The sequence below is a fragment of the Nyctibius grandis genome, chromosome 1 (genome assembly GCF_013368605.1).
Source record: "Nyctibius grandis isolate bNycGra1 chromosome 1, bNycGra1.pri, whole genome shotgun sequence".
Lineage (NCBI taxonomy): Eukaryota > Metazoa > Chordata > Aves > Nyctibiiformes > Nyctibiidae > Nyctibius > Nyctibius grandis.
In genome coordinates, this window is record NC_090658.1 from 37,464,803 (window position 1) to 37,484,783 (window position 19,981).

The following is a 19,981-nucleotide window of genomic DNA, read 5'->3' on the forward strand; positions in this document are numbered from 1 at the left end:
GAAAGCATACAATGAGGTCCTTCATTAAAACATGTATTTTTTCTTTTACCAAAATTTGGTAAATTATTTTTTTACCAAATTTGCTTTTGAATTTAAAAGGGAAATGGAATTTAAACATGGAAGTGCCATGTTTAAATAACATTAATATCTGAGGAAGTATTCAGGATGGAATTATTTTTACCAAATCTAAGCAAATTAACTCTTGTTAGTTGTGTCTGTTTTTTTTTTTCTAGATTTGTCTTTTGGTCCACATGTAAAGTGGTTTCAGAGGTGAGAGTTAAAAAGGCTATTTTCAGAGAAGCAGAGTGAGTTTGGTTTTGCTGAAGTCCTTTCTACAGTATTCTGGGTTTTTTGTTTGTGGGTTTTGTGTGGTTTTTTTTAATCTATATTAAGAGAAGGTTTGTGCTTTTCTGGTATTAAAAAAAACAGTAGTGATCTAGGTTGATGTAGATTCATTATCAAGTGATTGATTATTGATGGTGACAGGAAGAAAGATCTACAGACAAATTTCATTTTGACTTAGGAATTTTAAGAAAGTCTGTATGCTTATTCCAGATTTGCATATTAATGTATACTTTTCTTCTTCTTTTTCAACTTCCTGTTAGGATTTTGCATAGAAGACAAGACAGTACTGCTAGGTATAAAGACGTGCAAGTAACTTAATTCAGCTTTTTTTTCTCTCCTTCCTGAACTTTCAGATTGTAAGGAAAAGAGTGCTATCTGACAGCAGTGAAGACAGAGATACAGAAGAAGCTTTGAAAGAGTTTGACTTTTTGGTTACCTCAGATGAAGGTGATGGGGAATCGAGAAGTTCAGGAGATGGAACAGACTGGGGTAAGGAAATTTAATGGATTGTACCAGGAGAAAAAAAATGGTGCTAAGAATGTATTGTGAGTGACTGATTGATTGAGATCTCTGTCACAATCTCAGCACCTTTTGAGTATTCCTACAGTACATAATTGGCAGACTGAAGTCCTCTTGATGTAATAGTCTCATTTTTCTGTATACTGCTTTAATGTAGGAATTTGTCAAGGTTTATGCTTCTGGTCATTGTCTTTTTCCTTTTCTGTAATAATAAGGCAGATAGAATTTGAATTTTATGAGTGGAATTTCAGTGTGTTTTTCCAGTGAGCCATGCTAATGAAGGGCTCTGATAAAGCTGTGTTTTACAATTACGACATGAAAGTGATTTCGTCGTCTTTGCTTTCTCCCACTTTGATGCAGAGAGTAATATGAGTCATACAGACGGAATTAGTTGTACTGTTATTGTGTGTTAGCAATTTGGGCCATATGAACTATTCAGTTGCTGAAATTTTCTTTTATAATTTATTAGAAGAATATATCTTGAAGCTCCCTAGTCATAGAGAGACATTTCACAAACTGTTGTCTGTCCTTTGAGGTTCATGTCCTGCAACCCAGAATGCCAGCATCCACTTTACCTTGACATAATTATTCTGCGTAAACCCACTGCATAGGGAAGGGAAGAAGGAAGAGAATTGGTTAAATATCTTGATGGGGAGTTGTTTCCTCCTTAAGCTGCTCTGGAAAGTCATAAGCATAAGTGGACACAGAGGGAGCTATGGAAGTTGAATAGGAAATAATTGAGCTTTATAATGGAACTGAAACCTTGACAGACAAATAAGACATGGTAGCTGTGGCTCTCACGTGGTCTAACAGCTCTGAGATGCTCTGTTTCACTGAAGCCATGTCCAACTCCTGGTTGAACTCCAAATTATTGTTCAGTGTGGTGTAGTGTCTGCTTAACAGGATGTGTCTCAATATTGTTAGATACAGCAGTCAGTATTCTGTTCACCAAACAAATTTAGAAATGTTACTCTTTTTTTAGAAAAAATAGTTTTATTAGGTTGTTCTGATACTTCTCTTTAATATTAAGGTTTTACCCATTTATGCTTGATAAGTGTAGCTATTGCTTGTGTCACTGAAAAGTTAGTATGCCAACAGGAGGTTTTTTGTTCTCAAATTCACACTTCTGGTTTATTTTTACTTTCATTGGTGACAGCTGAGTACAAATGAGCAAAAGGCTAACATTAAAAATGAATTGTCATGGAAAGTAGTAGTTTCATTTCTAGAAATATTAAGGGGTTTTTTGAGTTATAGGTGTTCCCGTTTTTCAATTACTTTTTTCACAACCCGTGTCTTTTATGGTAACTATATAAGAATAAGCTTCTTCAAGGAACTGCCATTATGAATCACTTATGTTAATTTGATTTGAGTGAAACTGTTAAATGTAGCATAGGAGAGTGATGTTGTGTAGTGAGGACAGAAGCAAACAGAGGAAGTCCTTGATTCATTTTGGATCCCAAGCATTACTGATCAGTTACAGTAATCTGCTGAACCCATTTGGCTTGAAAGATCCTCAGAAGTGTTCAGGTAATTATTAAACTATAAAGCACTTGCACAATAGTAGTTCAGGATCCACTTGTGAAGTTGAACAGAACCTGTGGGACATACAGGAAGAATATTGGGACAGTCTGTAGAAAATTAATGTATTAAGTATTTTCCTTGCAACAGTACAATCTAATATAAATCCATTTAAACTTTTTGTTGGAGGAGAGCAAAAAATCTTGTCTAGCCAGAGAGGAAAAGCATCATTAAAACTTAGAACATGGTCCAAGAAAGAATACGTGCTTGTTTCTCTCAAGCATGATTTTCTCATACCTTTTTTGAGTTCTTCACTCAATTTTTGATCATTAGTGGTACTTAATTGGGCGTGTGTATTAAGAGAACTTAGCCCACAGACCATCTTTTTTAGTGTTTCTCTTCAGCTTATTAATACCTCTATTTTCAAAGCTGCTGCAAAAAGACTAATGCCTCAAGACTTTGGATCTTGAGTTAATCTGTTACTCATTAGTATAGGATTGTGACTGGAGGGCTCAAAGGAATGAGAGATCATCTAGTCTAACCTCCTGCTCAGGTCCGTTTGCAGCAGGTTACTCTGGCTGCCTTCTGGTCAAGTTTTGAATATCTTCCAAGAAAGGAGTTCCCATAAACTCTCAGGGGCAGTATTCTGGTATTTGACTGTCCTCGTGGTAAAAAGTATTTTGTACTTCTGTGATGCAAGTCTGAGCAGAGTCTGCTTCTGTGTCCTCTACACCTGCCCATTAGGTAGTTGTAGGCAGCACCAAGATGCCTCTTTTGTCATTGCTGAACATTCATGGTAGTCTCAGCCCCTCCTTGTAGCTCATCTGCTCCAGCTGCCTTAATCATCTTAGTGGCTCCCCTAGACTTGATATACGACATCACTGCTAGGTACTTAGCATTACACTTACAAGGTTTCCCAGTATAAGAAATATACTGGATGCAGTACTCAAAGTGTGGTCTCACAAGTGCCAAACAGAGGGAAATAATCACTTCCCTCACCTTACTGGCTACGTTCTTGTTAATACAGCCCAGGGTACAGTTGATCGCCTTTGCTGCAAGAATATGCTGCTGACCTCTGTTCAATTTGATGTTGATGGAGGATCCCTAGGTCTTTTCCAGCATAGTTAATTTCTAAAAAGTCAGTCCCCATAATAACCCATGTCTGGTTTTGTATCTTCTGTCCTACCATAGTGACCCCTTCAGATTGTGATTGATAGTGTTGTACTTCCTCTACAGACATTTAATACCCTTTCTGCGTATTAGTCTGAGGATAAGTTTATTATTGTTTGTATTTTAAAAGGTCTAGAATAGCTTATTGATGTACAAAGCAAACTTGGTCTGAAAGGAATTAATTTTTAAATAATAAGGTTGAGATTTTGATGAGGAGAATAAAGCAAAAAGATAATGCATTTCAAAAAATTTTGTAGCTGTAATAGTAATGAAATTAAATATATATGAGGAAAACCTGTATTACCTCAGTCCTCTCACAAATTATTTCTAAGCTGCCTCTGTACAATCTTTCCATATATGGAAAAAATGACTTGGAGATTTGAACTCGCATAACATGTTTTGTTCAAAATCTCCAAATACCATACTATAGGAAGAATACTTCTCTGTATCATATCACAGGTGAAGCAATTTGAGAGAGATGTTTTAAAAAAAAAATGGGGATTTTTTTTTCATTAGGCTTCTTGAAATGTTTTGTGTGTTTTTTCAAAGACTAATAACTCAGGGCTTCCCCTTTTTGTGAAATTACATGGCTTTAGTGCTTTAAGATTTTATTCAAACCTTGGTGACATGTATACTATGTTCCGAAATGATTTAAATGTGCTGCTGCTTTCTGTAGATGACAACATAGCACAAAGACAATGAAATGAGAATTTGAAATGCAGTGACACAACATCTGAGTTGTAAAGTTATGTTGACCAGTAACATAGCTGCTGCTTCTAGGTATAATTATTCTTTCCCTGGAGGAAAGAAAAAACTGAAAAATATGTCCTTATTTATTATAAAGTAAATGTTGCTTACATTTATGAATGTAAGCACACAGCTGTGTGATTGGTTATAGAAATCAGACATGTGAAATTTCATCTCAATTTTTTGTTAAGAAAATTATGAGCAAATAGAAATGGAATGTGAGTAGCAGTTTCACAGCTTTCACAAGCTTGGTGTTATTTCTGTCTGTTTAAAATAAAAGACATGCCATTGACAGCAGCTGTTACCTCCTTCAGTGGAGATCACTTGGTGACATTATTGAAAAAGGATGTTTCATTTGTTTCACTTTGTTTAGAAAAGGAAGACCAGTGTCTCATGCCTGAAGCTTGGAATGTCGACCAGGGAGTAATAACCAAACTCAAGGAACAATACAAAAAGGAGCGCAAGGGGAAAAAGGGGGTGAAGAGTAAGTGGAAAACATTGCACTTTAAAATCATAAATCCTACATCTTTCACACCCCTAATTCTCTCTCTCTTTCAATGTTTTCCTAAAATTACTTACTCTTTTACTTTGCTGCTCCTGACTGCTTTCCTGTTCACCAGCTTTCAGGGGTTGAAATTAATGACAGTCAATTGAGTTACCTCATAAATAGTTGGATTAGATATAACTTCTTCCAACCAGGTGTTGGATTAATTAAAAATTCCTGCTTTGAGCTTGGATTGTGCTTTTGTTATCTGGACACTTAAATTGTAAAAGGCATTAGTTTAATAGTTCACACTTCAATATAGAAGACTTCAGGACCCTTTTTTAGCTGGAAACATGCCAGTTTGACAGGAAGAGTTAACGTCTGGTATGTAAATTAAAAAAAAAACAAACAAACCAGAAACTGTCTTTAGTATCCTATTAGATGACAGAGGGAGAAAACAGGTTAATTTCTACCCCTGTTTATACTTAGCATTCACAACATGAAAGTCATGCTGTCATCATAATTTGTTATGCAGGGCTCGAAATAGGAAGCAACTCTGACCATCAGTTTATTTGTAAATCACAGGATCTATTTATTGACTTTCATACCTGTGGGATTAGCCTTTAAAAATATTGGATATTGTTATCCAAACAAAAAACTGTCATCAGTATCTGAAATACAGTTTCTAGCCCTGTATTATATTTTTTGTTACATTTCTTGAAATACAAATCTGTTTTGTAAAATCAGTGTTTTTTGATAAGTAAGCCTTAAAACATTTTGAACTCAGATGAAGTGTTTAAAATGAAACACTGTATTCGCAGCTGTATTTCAAACATCTAGCCATATTGAGAATTCATGTGTGAATTATGTAAATTAATAATATTGCATGTAGCCCAGTAAGAAATTTGAGGGATGTTTCTCCCTTTGTGGGAAGATGCTTATGAATACCAAGGAAATTCTCACTTCCAAAGAGACATGCGTAACGATGCAAAAGGTGCCAGAACCTCGCATCACTGAGTCTGACTTGTTCTGTTACTTTTTATATTGATACTGTGAAAAGCTGCTGCTCAGCAGTTGGTTATGTTGCTGAAATTATGCTCTCAAATACACAAACTAAACCTCCTTTTTTATGGAAAAAAGTAAATAATTACCATACTTTAATTTCTCAAGTGATATTTTTGTCATCTTTGGAATCACTTAAGTTACTGGAAATTAATTGCAAGTCTGAAAAGAAGCTGAGCTGGCCAACTAAAGTGTTCATGTTTCACAAAATTGATTCTAAATTTCTTTATAGTTAAGATAGAGAGGGCATATCGATATATGACTTCAGTGAAATTGGTTTTTGTAACTTGTCTGTTATTTTTAAAATACACAGACGTTCTATTAGTTCAGGGTAAACAGTTGTAGGGTTAACTTAGCAGAAATTATTTAATGAAACTGTTGAAATTATATTATTGAACAGCTCTTGAGTGCTTTTTGTTTTTGGTAATAAAACTTAATGTTTAATTGTTAATATAGACATAGATAGTATTGGAAAATGTTTTATATATTTATGACAAAAATCCCTGATGTAAGGCAGCACTTGGATATCCAGTGCTCCTTCATGAAGATGACTAGTGCTCAGTACATTTACAGTACCTTTTGGATTGATTTGATTAGTTTGATCTTTGGAGACCAAATGGTTTACTGCAGTACAGAAATTAAGCATCTTTCCATGGGCAAACCGTCGTTGGAAGGGCATCAATGCAGAAAAATCAGGAAGAATCGCAGCCTGTTTTCAGCTATTCATAATATTGCATGTAGTGAAGAAGAATGTGAGGAAGGAAGTCAGAGGAAAAAGAAGGGACTAAATATCGTTACATTAAATTGTACAAAGTTTGTTTCTATGACTTTAATCTCGTCATAAATGGTGCTTAGACACTGAACTGCTACTAAGTAAAATACTGTTTTTATAAATCAGATATTATACTAAAACAATCTTGCAAAATCCTACTTACTGTTTTCCTGATTCAAGTAATATTTTTGTGACAGACAATTTATATACAATTTAGTTTATTATCTGTCATTATGATTAGGGTGGACAAAGTAGAGTTTGCAACTGCATTAGTAAACTTATGATTTTGCAAGGCTGTAGTAAACACTCCTGTGAAGTAATAAGAGAATAGAATCATAGAATGGTTTTATGAGAGAATACGTATATTAGAGTACACTTCTGTGTTAAAGCTGCTTAAAAATAGCTGTATTATTTACTGGTCTAGGAAAAAACATAATGGACTATGGGTAAGACATTTTCCCATTCTTAATTAAACTTACAACAGGAAAAACTACCGAAGATATGTTTCAGCCTCAATCCTATATAAAACAGTCAAAACAGGGATGTGGGAAAATGATGGAGCAAAGCACAGGTAAGTGTCAAGAAGGGCATGGGTCTTCACCATATGTAGCTTCAGGAAGTAGGCTAGTGAATCCAGTTGCATTTATATTTTAATTTAACATTTTGGATAATATAGTTCACGATACTACACTACTGCACAAATAAATTTAAAATAATCATGTTGTCATAAGAATACGCTGCACAAAGTACCTGATGCACAAACTTTAAAATACTCACAAATGGTCAACTATTGTTTTGGAAAAGTAAATATTCTAATAATCAGCGTGACTCAGTTGGAGGCATTCTTCAGCATCCCATGCAAGTAGCAGTATGAGTTTATAAATGTGGGGAAAATTGTGCGTTCACAATTCTTAGTTGCTTCTGTCACTTTCTTTTCAAGAAATTCATTTCATGCTGGATGATTAGTTACTGCTGAAAATAGGTGCTCATTAGTTTTTCTGTGGTAACGTTATAATGCGAGGTAGGATCCATTGTTGCATGTGCTGCTGTAGCATATCTGATATAATTAGTGCCGTCATGAACTATGCATAAACCATTTAATTTTTTTGTTTTTTTTTCTGGTTAGGGCCCAACAGGTCAAAGCTGCAAGATATGCTTGCAAACTTGAGAGATGTTGATGATCTCCCTTCATTACAGCCATCTGTTGCACCTTCTTCTAGGCCCAGTAGCTCAAGGCTCATTGAACACGAGATAAACAGGACGGATGAAGGTAAGTATTAAAAATGTGTATACACCTTTGTAAAAGGTAGATGTTTATAGTTACTTCTGCTTAAAGATTACCCTCCAAGACTTTCCAAGCACTTCAAAAATACTGATTCAGCATTATGAGTTCTGTCTAAGTGCGATGAATGGCATTCCCATTCCTCCTCTCTGGTAACTATTAGTAAGGTCAAGACACCTGCCTAGATAAAGTCTTGGCTGAATACCTTTGAACACGATGGAAAAAACTCATTTGGCACTTGGTGGCTCTGTAATATGAGGATCTTACGTCACTTGCTTTTGTTTGTGCTCAGGCCTGGCAGTCAAGTGTGGAAAATAAATGCTCAGGTTATAAGAGCATCTGTTTTTCTCCCCATACACATAATTTTAAATGTATGTGTATATATATGTACACGCACATGTATGTGTTCTTTTTTTAAGTGCAAAGATAGAGGCTCTGCAGGTAAATGCAAGCGGCTAGGTATAGCTTTTAAATGCATGTGGTAATTGTGTAGTGAATCACACAGAACAACTTACAGCTTGCCAGTGTATTAATTTCCATAATGTGTTCCAAAAATTAAAAAAAAAATCTCATAGCAGCTAGTCCAAATATGGAAAGCTACACATCTTTGCAATGAGGCATGTGGTTACTTTCATTAATATTATCTCTGAAAGTTGCTAAATTATCTGTTTGATTGAACATTTGAATTGCTATAATATGCAGCATAATAAAATAAATATATGAGGCTATATTAATTTTTAGAAGATCATATCATGTGCTCTTTATTTAAATGGTAAATGTCTTTTGAAAAATGAGCAAAACACGGGTTTCACTTAGCAGTCTTTCAGTGAGTGTGAAAATGTAGGTCGGCCAAGTTATAATTAAGATGCGTAAAAAGCCCTGGCATGTGGCATAGTTACCAAAGATCTCAGTAGTTCTATTTCCTACATGCTCAGTGATTTTCTTTATGAAAGAAGGGGGTAACTTAGCAACACTTCGAGAAGTGGAGGAATTTTTTGTTGAAGTTTCCTTTCCAACTTTCTCACATGGACTGAGAGCCATATTAGCAGAGCTCTATTTTCATGTCCTTTCAAGAATGTGTTTTTTAATTCAGAGACTCAGACTCTCACAAAAACAGAACAGGACAGCTGATTGTTACCAGTCCGAGTTCAGTATTACAAACTATTAGCAGTGTATTCCTTTATAAATCTGAGACTCTGTGATATTTTTGGCATACAGTTTTTTTATTGTAGTAACTTTTCAAATTTGATGTCCTGTATCTGTTGCATGTTGAGTGGAATATTACATTGTAAGTTCAGAAGAGAGAAAAAGAGAATAGTAGTTTAGACTTCAGGGTGAAGAAGGTAAGAGATGTTTGTGATTAAAAGGTAATAACTAAGAGACTAAATCAAACGACAGAGCTTAGAATCATAGAATTGTTCTGGTTGGAAAAGACCTTTGAGATCAAGTCCAGCCATTAACCTAGCACTGCCAAGTCTTTTAAATACCTTCAGGGATGGTGACACAACCACTTCCCTGGGCAGCCTGTTCCAATGCTTGATAACCCTTTCAGTGAAGAAATTTTTCCTTATAACCAATCTAAACCTCCCCTGGCACAAATTGAGGTCATTTCCTCTCGTCCTGTCGCTTGTTACCTGAGAGAAGAGACCAACACCCACCTCGCTACAACAGCTTGCTATGACAGCTTGAAGGGCTTTTATTTGCTTGTAAAAAGTAATAGAAAGCAAACAGGACACTCAATAAGAGATATGAGGGTGGAATGGAAAGACCATGGAAAGATTAGCTTACTTTATGCTGAGTGGACTCAAGAGGAATTGAATAGTATCTGAACCTGATGCCTTTGGGATAAGAGAGAAGCAGCCTGAACACATCAGGCTATTCATTGTAAACCATAGTTTGCTTGGGTTTAAGTTAGTGTTGGTGCTATTAGACTAAATAAGATGCTGAGAATGAATGGCATTTCATTCAGACTTTGGCCTGTTTTGGAGCCTGGTTGGCAGAGTTCCTTGGGAGGCAGTCCTGAAGGGCAAAGGAGTCCAGGAAGGCTGGATACTTTTCAAGAAAGAAATCTTAAACACACGGAGCAGGCCATCCCCATGTGCCAAAAGATGAGCCAGTGGGGAAGACCAGCCTGGCTGAACAGAGAGCTTTGCCTGGACCTCAGGAAAAAAAAGAGAGTTTAGGACTTTTGGAAGAATGGGCAGGTGATTCAGGAGGACTACAAAGATGTTGTGAGGCTATGCAGGGAGAAAATTAGAAGGGACAAAGCCCAACTAGAACTTAATCTGGCCACTGCTGTAAAAGACAATAAAAAATATTTCTATAAATACATTAGTGACAAGAGGAGGGCTAAGGAGAATCTCCATCCTTTATTGGATGCCAGGGGGAAGCATAGTGACAGTGGATGAGGAAAAGGCTGAGGTGCTTAATGCCTTCTTTGCCTCAGTCTTTAGTAGTAACATCAGTTGTTCTCTGGGTACCCAGCCCCCTGAGCTGGAAGAGAGGGACAGGGAGCAGAGTGAAGCCCCCATAATCCATGGGGAAATGGTTAGTGACCTGTTACACCACTTAGACACACATGAGTCTATGGGGCCAGATGGGATCCACCCAAGGGTACTGAGGGAGCTGGCAAAAGTGCTCAACAATCCACTTTCCATCATTTATCAGCAGTCCTGGCTAACCAGGGAGGTCCCAGTTGACCGGAGGTTAGCAAATGTGACGCCCATCTACAAGAAGGGCCGGAAGGAGGATCTGGGGAACTATAGGCCTGTCAGTCTGACCTTGGTGCTGGGGAAGATTATGGAGCAGATCATCTTGAGTGCTGTCATGGGGCACGTACAGGACAACCAGGTGGTCAGGCCCAGTCAGCATGGATTTATGAAAGGCAGGTCCTGCTTGACTAACCTGATCTCCTCCTAGGACAAGGTGACCCGCTTACTGGGTGAGGGAAAGGCTGTGGATGTTGTCTACCTGGACTTCAGTAAAGCCTTTGACACCGTTTCCCACAGCATTCTTCTGGGAAAACTGGCTGCTCATGGCTTGGATGGGCGTACGCTTTGCTGGGTAAAAAACTGGCTGGATGGCTGAGCCCGAAGAGTTGTGGTGAATGGAGTTAAATCCAGTTGGCAGCTGGTCAGAAGTGGTGTTCCCCAGGGCTCAGTATTGGGGCCAGTTCTCTTTAATATCTTTATCAATGATCTGGATGAGGGGATCAAGTGCACCCTCAGTAAATTTGCAGACGACACCAAGTTGGGTGGGAGTGTTGATCTGCTTGAGGGTAGGAAGGCTCTGCAGAGGGATCTCAACAGGCTGGATCGATGGGCCGAGGCCAACTGTATGAGGTTCAACAAGGCCAAGTGTTGGGTCATGCACTTGGGTCACAACAACCCCATACACCGCCACAGACTTGGGGAAAAGTGGCTGGAAAGCTGCCTGGTGAAAAAGGACCTGGGGGTGTAGGTTGACAGCCAGCTGAATATGAGCCAGCAGTGTGCTCAGGTGGCCAAGAAGGCCAACAGCATCCTGGCTTGTATCAGAAATAGTGTGGCCAGCAGGACTAGGGAAGCGATCGTCCCTCTGTACTCGGCACTGGTGAGGCTGCACCCCTAATACTGTGTTCAGTTTTGGGCCCCTCACTACAAGACAGACATTGAGGTGCTGGAGCAAGTCCAAAGAAGGGCAACGAAGCTCATGAAGGGTCTAGAGCACAAGTCTGATGAGGAGCGGCTGAGGGAACTGGGGTTGTTTAGCCTGGAGAAAAGAAGGCTGAGGGGAGACCTTATTGCTCTCTACAACTACCTGAAAGGAGGTTGTAGTGAGGCAGGTGTTGGTCTCTTCTTCTAGGTAACAAGTGACAGGACGAGAGGAAATAGCCTGAAGTTGTGCCGGGGGAGGTTTAGATTGGATATTGGGGAAAATTTCTTCACCGAAACGGTTATCAAGCATTGGAACAGGCTGCCCAGGGAAGTGGTGGAGTCACCATTCCTGGAGGTATTTAAAAGACGAATAGATGTGGTGCTTAGGGACATGGTTTAGTGGTGGACTTGGCAGTGCTGGCTTAACGGTTGGACTTGATGATCTCAAAGGTCCTTTCCAACCAAAACAATTCTATGATTCTACGATTCTATAATTACACATACTGTGCTGAGTTGTGCTCACCTCAAGCGTAAGTATTATGTTCAGAGGATACCGTTTATTGGTAAGTACAGTGATTATCTTTAGAATGTCTATTTTTTATGCATCTTTTTATATCTTTTTGCCCTCAGCTGCTTGAGAGGTGTTTTTGGAAGTGGAAAATATGCTTTTCTTTATCAATGTTGTATCAACCCATGTTTCAGTATTTTTTTTGTTTTGTTTTCTTGCAGTGGAAGCTTTAACATTCCCTCCTTCTTCAGGGAAATCTTTCATTATGGGAACAGATGAAGCCCTTGAAAATGAGCTAGGTCTTGGAGAACTGGCAGGCCTTACAGTAGCCAATGAGGCAGATTCACTGACTTACGATGTAAGTGGTTGTTAATGTTAACTCAAGGTCCTACTGTCTACTTGCTGAAGGCAGATGCAAGTTACACCTGTATAGACTCAGCAGAAAACATTTTCCTGTTGAAATTATGCTGCCAGAGGATGTCACAAATTTTACTTGACATATCGGTTCTTCCCATACATAGCAGCCTTCAAGCTCTCTGCAAGCCCTTCTCCTTCTCTCATTTGCCTGACATGTCATTCAGATAGTTAAAAGTGAATGTAATTAGTGCTAGTGGTACAGCTGAGTACTTGTAACCCCAGTGATGCTGAGCAAAATTAGGAGTAGTGTGGCCAGCAGATTGAGGGAAGTTAATGTCCCCTCTGCATGGGGCTGGTGGGGCCATACCTGTATGCAGTTTTTGGCCCCTCCACTTCAAGAAGGTTGTAGAGAAATTGGTGAGATTCCATATGCCTGTGACTGATGAGGAGATGTTAACGGAGATAGTCTTGTTCAATTGTTAGGAGGCTAAGAGGTGCTCGAATAGCAGCCTACAGATATTGGAAGGGTGCTTACAAGGATAAGAGTCAAGCTTCTCCGTAGTGCCAGGTGTTAAAACAAGAGGAAACAGTAGAAAATTATGGCTTGGAGGTACAGGTTGGACAGTGGGGAAAAAAGTGCTACGTAGGAGGTGGTACTGAAGCCCAGAGAAACTGTGGAATCCCTATCCTGGGATATGTTCAAGACTTGGCTGGGGGAGAGCTGTGGCTTACATTACCTGATGTGGGCAATAGTCTCATTTCAAATGGGAAGCTGGACCAGAAGCTTTTTAGGAGGCTTTCATGGCCAGCACTTCTGTGGCTATGTGTGTAGCCTACAGCTTCTTTTTCTTTCACTTTTTATGAAAAATCTTTCTTAAAATTGCTTCTTTGCAGTCATACACAATTTTTGTCTGTCTTTCTGATTTCTTTCTTGGGAAAAGATACTTCAGGTATTACTTTAATCATCTACTTCTTTGTGATCTGTCAACTTCAGATTAATCTTGCTATTGCATTGCCCAGCTCTGTCAAGGTTGAGGGATTTCAGAGATGGTTTTTCAGTATTGCATGTTGGGGAGGAATCCTAACCTTCAGTAAATCTAGCTCTTATGTAATCACCATTTGGGATTTTGCTATCACAAATCAAATCTGAGACTTCAGAAATAACCTGCAGGTCCTTACTTTGAAGTTCTACCCTAGTATGTACTTTTAAAGTGATAAATTACATAGTTAATAAAAGTTTACACACATTTTGAGAGTGACACTGCAGAGATGTGCTCTACTACTATAGCAAGTCTCTGAGCATGTGATGTGTTGTGAATCATCAGGATTGCAATGATATAGAACATCTCTGCTAAAATTCAGTATTTTAGCATTATCTCCTAATTTGGGCTCAGCTTTTAATTTTTTTGCTAATATTCCCTAACTTTGTCTCCAAAAAGGTCTACGAATTTCATTTCTCTAACAGTTACACCTAAAACTTAGATGCTGAATTTTTAAATTCAGAGGACATGACAAACCTAAACCATCTGTACAAGATCTCAATGCTTTCAGTGCTTCACTTCATTGTTCAAGTGTCCATATAAACTGTTGTGTTTGTCCATATCTCCATATCCTGAATTAACAGCTTTCATTTATGGAATCTAGCATTTCTTTATCCACCTCTATCCTATTCTGTGTGGTTGAGAATATTAACTTCTGTTTGTTCACTTGTTAAATGCCTTTATGAAGTCCTGTGATCAGGAATTCATAGTCATACTTACCTCAACTCTTACCTTTTTCTAGTGCTGACAGTTTAAAAAAAAAAATTGTTTACAAAGCTCCTTGTTGTTGTCACTGTGCTCTTTATTAAAGCAAAATGAAAGGCTAGTTTTTCCATTTCAAATTTTCACTGAAAGTTTAGCTTACAAATAATATAATCTGTTTGTATTTTGGACTGCTTCATACCTTCTAGCTGCCAGATGTGAATCAAGTAGGATTAATGGAAATTTAGTATGTTTTTTTTTTAAGTGTCAGTTTTGAATCGTATGGAGGACAAAATTGAAAGATTCATGTGAATTGGTCTTTAAATGTATTTGCTCTCAAGAGGTGCAGACACTTTCCTATTTTCAGTCCCTTTCTTCCCACTGACATTTTTTACTGGATTCTTTTCTTCTAAAATATGGCAGCGTTAGCCTACCTCATTTCATGGTTTAAGCTTTTTACATGTTGCTTTGGCTTCTGTAAATTAAAGAATAGTTTTCACTTGGTAATGGAGATTATGAATTTATTACCTAAACAGAAAATTTTTGGTTTGTGGGTTCTTTTTCCTTCCATTACACATTGGTATCTTTACACGTGTTCACTTTGGTTGGTTCTGTTTTTTTCCCTAGTTCTGGGTAGATTAAGAAGCTTCATAGAATTATAATAGACTGAGTACGGTACATAACAGTATCTGAACTACAAAATAATTACATTTAATATTGTGTACTGACTTGGAGGTTTTGGACTCTGCAGTAGGCTCTTGCTTGATTTCCAGCAACTTTGAAAGAGCGAAGTGTCCATAGTCCAACTTGTATATCATTGCTGTTTCTGGAGTTTTCAAGTTGTCTGTATAGACACAAATATTACTATTAATGACAAATCCAGATCAGGTGCTAATTTTGGAGTGAAACATCCTCCCCCCTTCCCCTCACACCCCCACTACATGAATGGGTTTGCCTTTGCCTGAAGCAAGAAAAACCCAGACAGTTTTCCCCAACAAATGCCTTTCATGCACTATGGGGACTTTATCCCCTTCTACCCTATGTAAAAGTCCTGACTGAGCAGGGCCGGCTGGATTAATAGATCCCCTGGTGTTAACTAGCCAGGTAGCTTGTGCTAAGTGCTTATCCCAATTTTTAAAGCTTCCACCCCCCATTGCTTTCAGGGTAGGTTTTAACAGCCCATTGTACCGTTCAACTTTACCAGCAGCTGGCGCATGATAGGGGGTATGATACACCCATTCGATGCCATGTTCTTTGGCCCACTTATCTATGAGATTGTTTTTGAAATGAGTCCCATTGCCCGACTGAATTCTCTTGGGAGTGCTGTGTTGCCACAAGATTTTCTTCTTGAGGCTCAGGATAGTGTTCCAGGCAGTAGCATGGGGCACAGGATATGTTTCAAGCCATCCAGTGGTTGCTTCCACCGTTGTAAGCATGTGGTGTTTGCCTTGGCGGGTTTGAGGAAGTGTGATATAGTCTATCTGCCAGGCCTCCCCATATTTCAGCCACTGCCCCCCATACCACAAAGGTTTTAACCATTTAGCTTGCTTGATTGTGGCTCATGTTTCACAATCATGGATGACCTGTGCAATAGCGTCCATGGTTAAGTCCACCGCTCAGTCACGAGCCCATCTATATGTTGTGTCTTTTCCTTGATGACCTGAAGTGTCAGGGACCCACTGAGCTAGAAATAGTTCACCTCTATGTTCCAAATCCAAGTCTATTTGGAACACTTTAGCAGCCTGGTCCACTTGTTGGCTGTTTAGATGTTCCTCAGTGGCCCGACTTTTAGATACGTGGGCATCTACATGACACACTTTTACAACTAGTTTCTCCAGCCAGGCAGCAATACCTCTAGCCACAATTCAGCAGCCCAAATAAGTTTGCTTCTGCACTGCCAGTTGCTCCACTTCCCCTGCTTTAACCACCCCCACAAGGCATTTGCCACCATCCATGAGTCAGTATAGAGATAAAGCCTTGGCTACTTTTCTCGTTCGGCAATGTCCAAAGCCAGCTGAATGGCTTTCACCTCTGCAGACTGACTCAAAGAGACCTAACAGGGACCCTAGTTCCCACGGCCACAAGCATGTGTAGTCAATTTCAGAAAGTACAGTCACTTAAAAGAAACTTAACTGAAAAGTCTGTCCTAGTCCAAACCAGGACACAGTTTTAGGCTGAGGTGTCTTTGTGGCTTTTACAGATGTGACACAGGACTTGTGCTGCTGGCTGGCATGGCAGCTGGAGGGCAGGCGGGGTTCCCTCCATCTCCTAATTGGCATTAGATCATAGAATCATAGAATGGTTTCGGTTGGAAGGGACCTTAAAGATCATCTAGTTCCAACCCCCCTGCCATGGGCAGGGACACCTTTCCTCTAGACCAGGTTGCTCAAAGCCTCAGCCAGCCTGGCCTTAAACACTGCCAGGGAGGGGGCAGCCACAACTTCTCCGGGCAACCCATTCCAGTGTCTCACCACCCTCCCAGTAAAGAATTTCTTCCTAATATCTAATCTAAATCCACCCTCTTTCAGTTTAAAACCATTCCCCCTCATCCTGTCACTGCTTGTCCTTGTAAAAAGCCCCTCTCCCACTTCCCTGTAGGCCCCCTTCAGATACTGGAAGGCTGCTATGAGATCTCCCCGGAGCCTCCTCTCTCCAGGCTGAACAGCCCCAACCAACTCTCTCAGTCTGTCTTCACAGGAGAGGTGCTCCAGCCCTCTGCTCATCTTTGTGGCCCTCCTCTGGACTTGCTCCAACAGCTCCATGTCCTTCTTATGTTGGGGGCCTCAGAGCTGAACACAGTGCTCCAGGTGGGGTCTCACAAGAGCAGAGTAAAGGGGCAGAATCACCTCCTTTGACCTGCTGCCCACGCTTTTTTTGGTTCAGCCCAGGATGCAGTTGGCCTTCTGGGCTTCAAGCACGCACTGCTGGCTCATGTTGAGCTTCTCATCAACCATCACCCCCAAGTCCTTCTCCTCAGGGCTGCTCTCAATCCATTCTCCACCCAGCCTGTATTTGTTCTTGGGATTGCCCCGACCCACATGCAGGACCTTGCGCTTGGCCTGTGTTGAGGCAACCAAATTCCTCTCTAGATATCTGTGAATACTCTTTTTGCTGTACCCTTTTTGCTGCAACTTTCTTGGCCAAACTCCAGAAAACCTGCCAGAGCTGCTAACTTTGCTATCGTGCTCCATCCTTGCACTAGCTCAAGCGTTTGTCTGTTCCCTTGTTGAGCCAATTCAGCTCAGTAAACTGGCAAAGAAACTGACTTGTCTCATTGAACAAGACAGTACGTAATTACTAAGAAATATGATGAGACTAAACCTGCTGTTTGTTACGACTCCTTTCTCCTTGTTTAAAATCTGTAGAACCTCTTAACTGAAGCGTATTTTTATTATTAAATCCAGAAGTAACAAAACTTAAGAAAATGTACTTTTGTTCTTAAACCTCCCTCCCCCACCCCATTCCCGAATAAAATGTAGATTCTTGAAGTGGCTCAGAACAGTTGTTTCTTCTTTTCAATTAACAATACTAAATTATTTGGGATTATCTATAGCTTTCAACATAGTGAAATCATCACTATTTGAGTTACAATTGTTTGTTTTCCTGGTTTTCCATAACCACCATCAGCAGTGGTTATGGGAGGGTAAATTTAACTATCGCAGTGTTGACTGACAGAGCGCTAAAAGTCTGTTCAGCATTTGATGTCAACATTTGTTCAGAGGAGCAATGTTGAAGTAACTGTTGTTTTTTTAAGGGCTTTCTTTTTGGATCTGCTAAAAATACATTTATTGCAAAATATTTGTGTCTGTATATACAATAGCTTATTGGTTGCCAGTTATATTCCTAGTGTGTAGCCAAATCCTTTTTGCTATTTTTTTTTCTGGCAAGCTTTACTTCTCTTGCATTATTGCAGAGCTTGTGTTGCCTTAGGTGAGTAAGTTAGGTCATGTTCCTTTCTGTGCTGCTAGACACTTCTCTGTTTCTCTTAGATCTTTACTTCAGAGATGCCATGCCAGTGGTACTTTGGATATTCAGGGCCCACAGCTTGGTTGAGTCAGGCCCAGTGTTGATGAGTGAGCCAGCAGGTATAGATCAAATTGCAAATACCAAACTGAGTTTCCAGCAGTATCAGTCAGAAAGGTACTTTTCAGCTCTGAAAATGTGTATCTTAAAAGAGATGTGGAGTATTTCTGATTTACACAGAATGTATTACTGTGGACGCGACATTACTTGTTGCCTTTGTGGAATGCATCTACCTTCCTCATTTTGAATTGTCTGATCAGTGTTAAATGGACTGTTGCTAAAGAGCAAGTTGTTATAAGTGGGTGAGGTAATTTGACATCTTCTGAAAATGCCAAACTAAATTTCTGATTTCTTCCTTTCCTTGTGCCTTCCAGATTAATTACAAGTTTGGCATTTTTTTTTATTAGATAGCAAACAATAAGGATGCATTGAGAAAGACTTGGAACCCCAAATTTACATTAAGAAGCCACTTTGATGGAATAAGAGGTCTCGCTTTTCATCCGATTGAACCAGTCTTAATAACAGCTTCAGAGGACCATACATTAAAAATGTGGAATTTACAAAAAACAGCCCCAGCAAAAAAGTAAGAAATTTTTTTTGCTTTGTTTCAAAAAACATTTTCATTTATGAATAAAAAAAAAATAATTGTAGATGCCACTTCACTGGATGGCCCTTGGAGTTAATGGAAATTGTTCATTGAATTTAAGAGTAGGAAAACCAGCTCTTAGAGAAGGATGGAGAGTTTTAAAGAGTGCCAGAAGAAATCCATGTGTGTTTGTGAATGTGTTTCGTTTGTGAAAATGAAAACCATTCACTTTTTTATATTTTCCTTGTAGATAACATGGCAAATTAATTTCCTAGTGAAAATATTTGGATGTGGCCTGTTAGTGTGCTTGCATGTGTATATAAATGTATAAAAATGCGTTTTTATATATATGCATATATACATAAACCCATGTATGCATATACATGTGTACAGCTTTAAGCTTTGACTGAGATGTTGCTAGGTCCTTTGTACTCTGTCTCTTGCATGTTGCTGGGGATTGGCAGAAATTAGAGCAAATTCTTAGTGGGGCTAATACAGTAAGGGACTACATCATACCTTTTAGGAGGACTGGGCAAAGCATGTGGTCTTCGCGCAGTCTGTAACAAGCAGCGAACTGGTAGAGTCCAGAGCAGCAGTTTTTGAAGTGGTTCGTAACTGTGCTGCAGCGTTGGTATAAAACCAAGGTGTCATAAGCTCCTCTGCTCTGGTAGGGATTGAAAACAATGATATATTCCGTGGGATACTGATGGCCCTCCACTCCTTCCCCACCTTTGATGTACCTACCTACTGGTTTGATTGGTGTGTGAGAGTTTGTGGGCTCTTTACCTTGAAGGTCTTTAAGCAAAAAAACAAACCAACCAAACAAATCCTATCATATTTTGAAAGAACACAAAGAATTCCTAGACATATGAAAAATCATGTTGGGAGAGGAAGTTGTGTGAGAAACACTTCAAAAGACATAGCAGTGATTTCTAAGAATTTAGTAATTCTGGCACATTTTTGTAAAGCATGGTGTAAGATCATATACATGGTATCATTTTCTTGTACTTCATTTAGGAGTGCTTCTCTTGATGTAGAGCCAATATATACCTTCAGAGCACATACGTGAGTATTTCCTGAAAAACATTGTCCTATTTTGAGAAATATATGACTTCTAAACAGACACAGATTTTTTTTAAAAAGTAATTTCTGCCTTGTCAACTAGTGATTTCATGTGATGCTTTTAGTTCCCATGTTATTTAAAATATCTGCATATGTTCATCTCCTTTCT

The 19,981-nt window shown here is 39.1% G+C and overlaps 1 protein-coding gene across 5 annotated transcripts in view; it reads left to right on the plus strand.

Moving 5' to 3' along the window:
- Nucleotides 1-19,981, plus strand: part of STRN (striatin) — a 78,083-nt gene that overhangs the window by 41,081 nt on the left and 17,021 nt on the right. For 2 of the 5 annotated variants that reach the window (XM_068414577.1, XM_068414540.1), the window contains 7 exons: nt 699-834; nt 4,673-4,783; nt 7,102-7,188; nt 7,744-7,887; nt 12,264-12,400; nt 18,572-18,747; nt 19,768-19,815. In XM_068414577.1, the coding sequence (XP_068270678.1) occupies nt 699-834; nt 4,673-4,783; nt 7,102-7,188; nt 7,744-7,887; nt 12,264-12,400; nt 18,572-18,747; nt 19,768-19,815 (839 nt within the window). The remainder of the gene's footprint in view (nt 1-698; nt 835-4,672; nt 4,784-7,101; nt 7,189-7,743; nt 7,888-12,263; nt 12,401-18,571; nt 18,748-19,767; nt 19,816-19,981) is intronic. The other 3 variants (XM_068414551.1, XM_068414559.1, XM_068414569.1) reach the window with 2 other exon arrangements.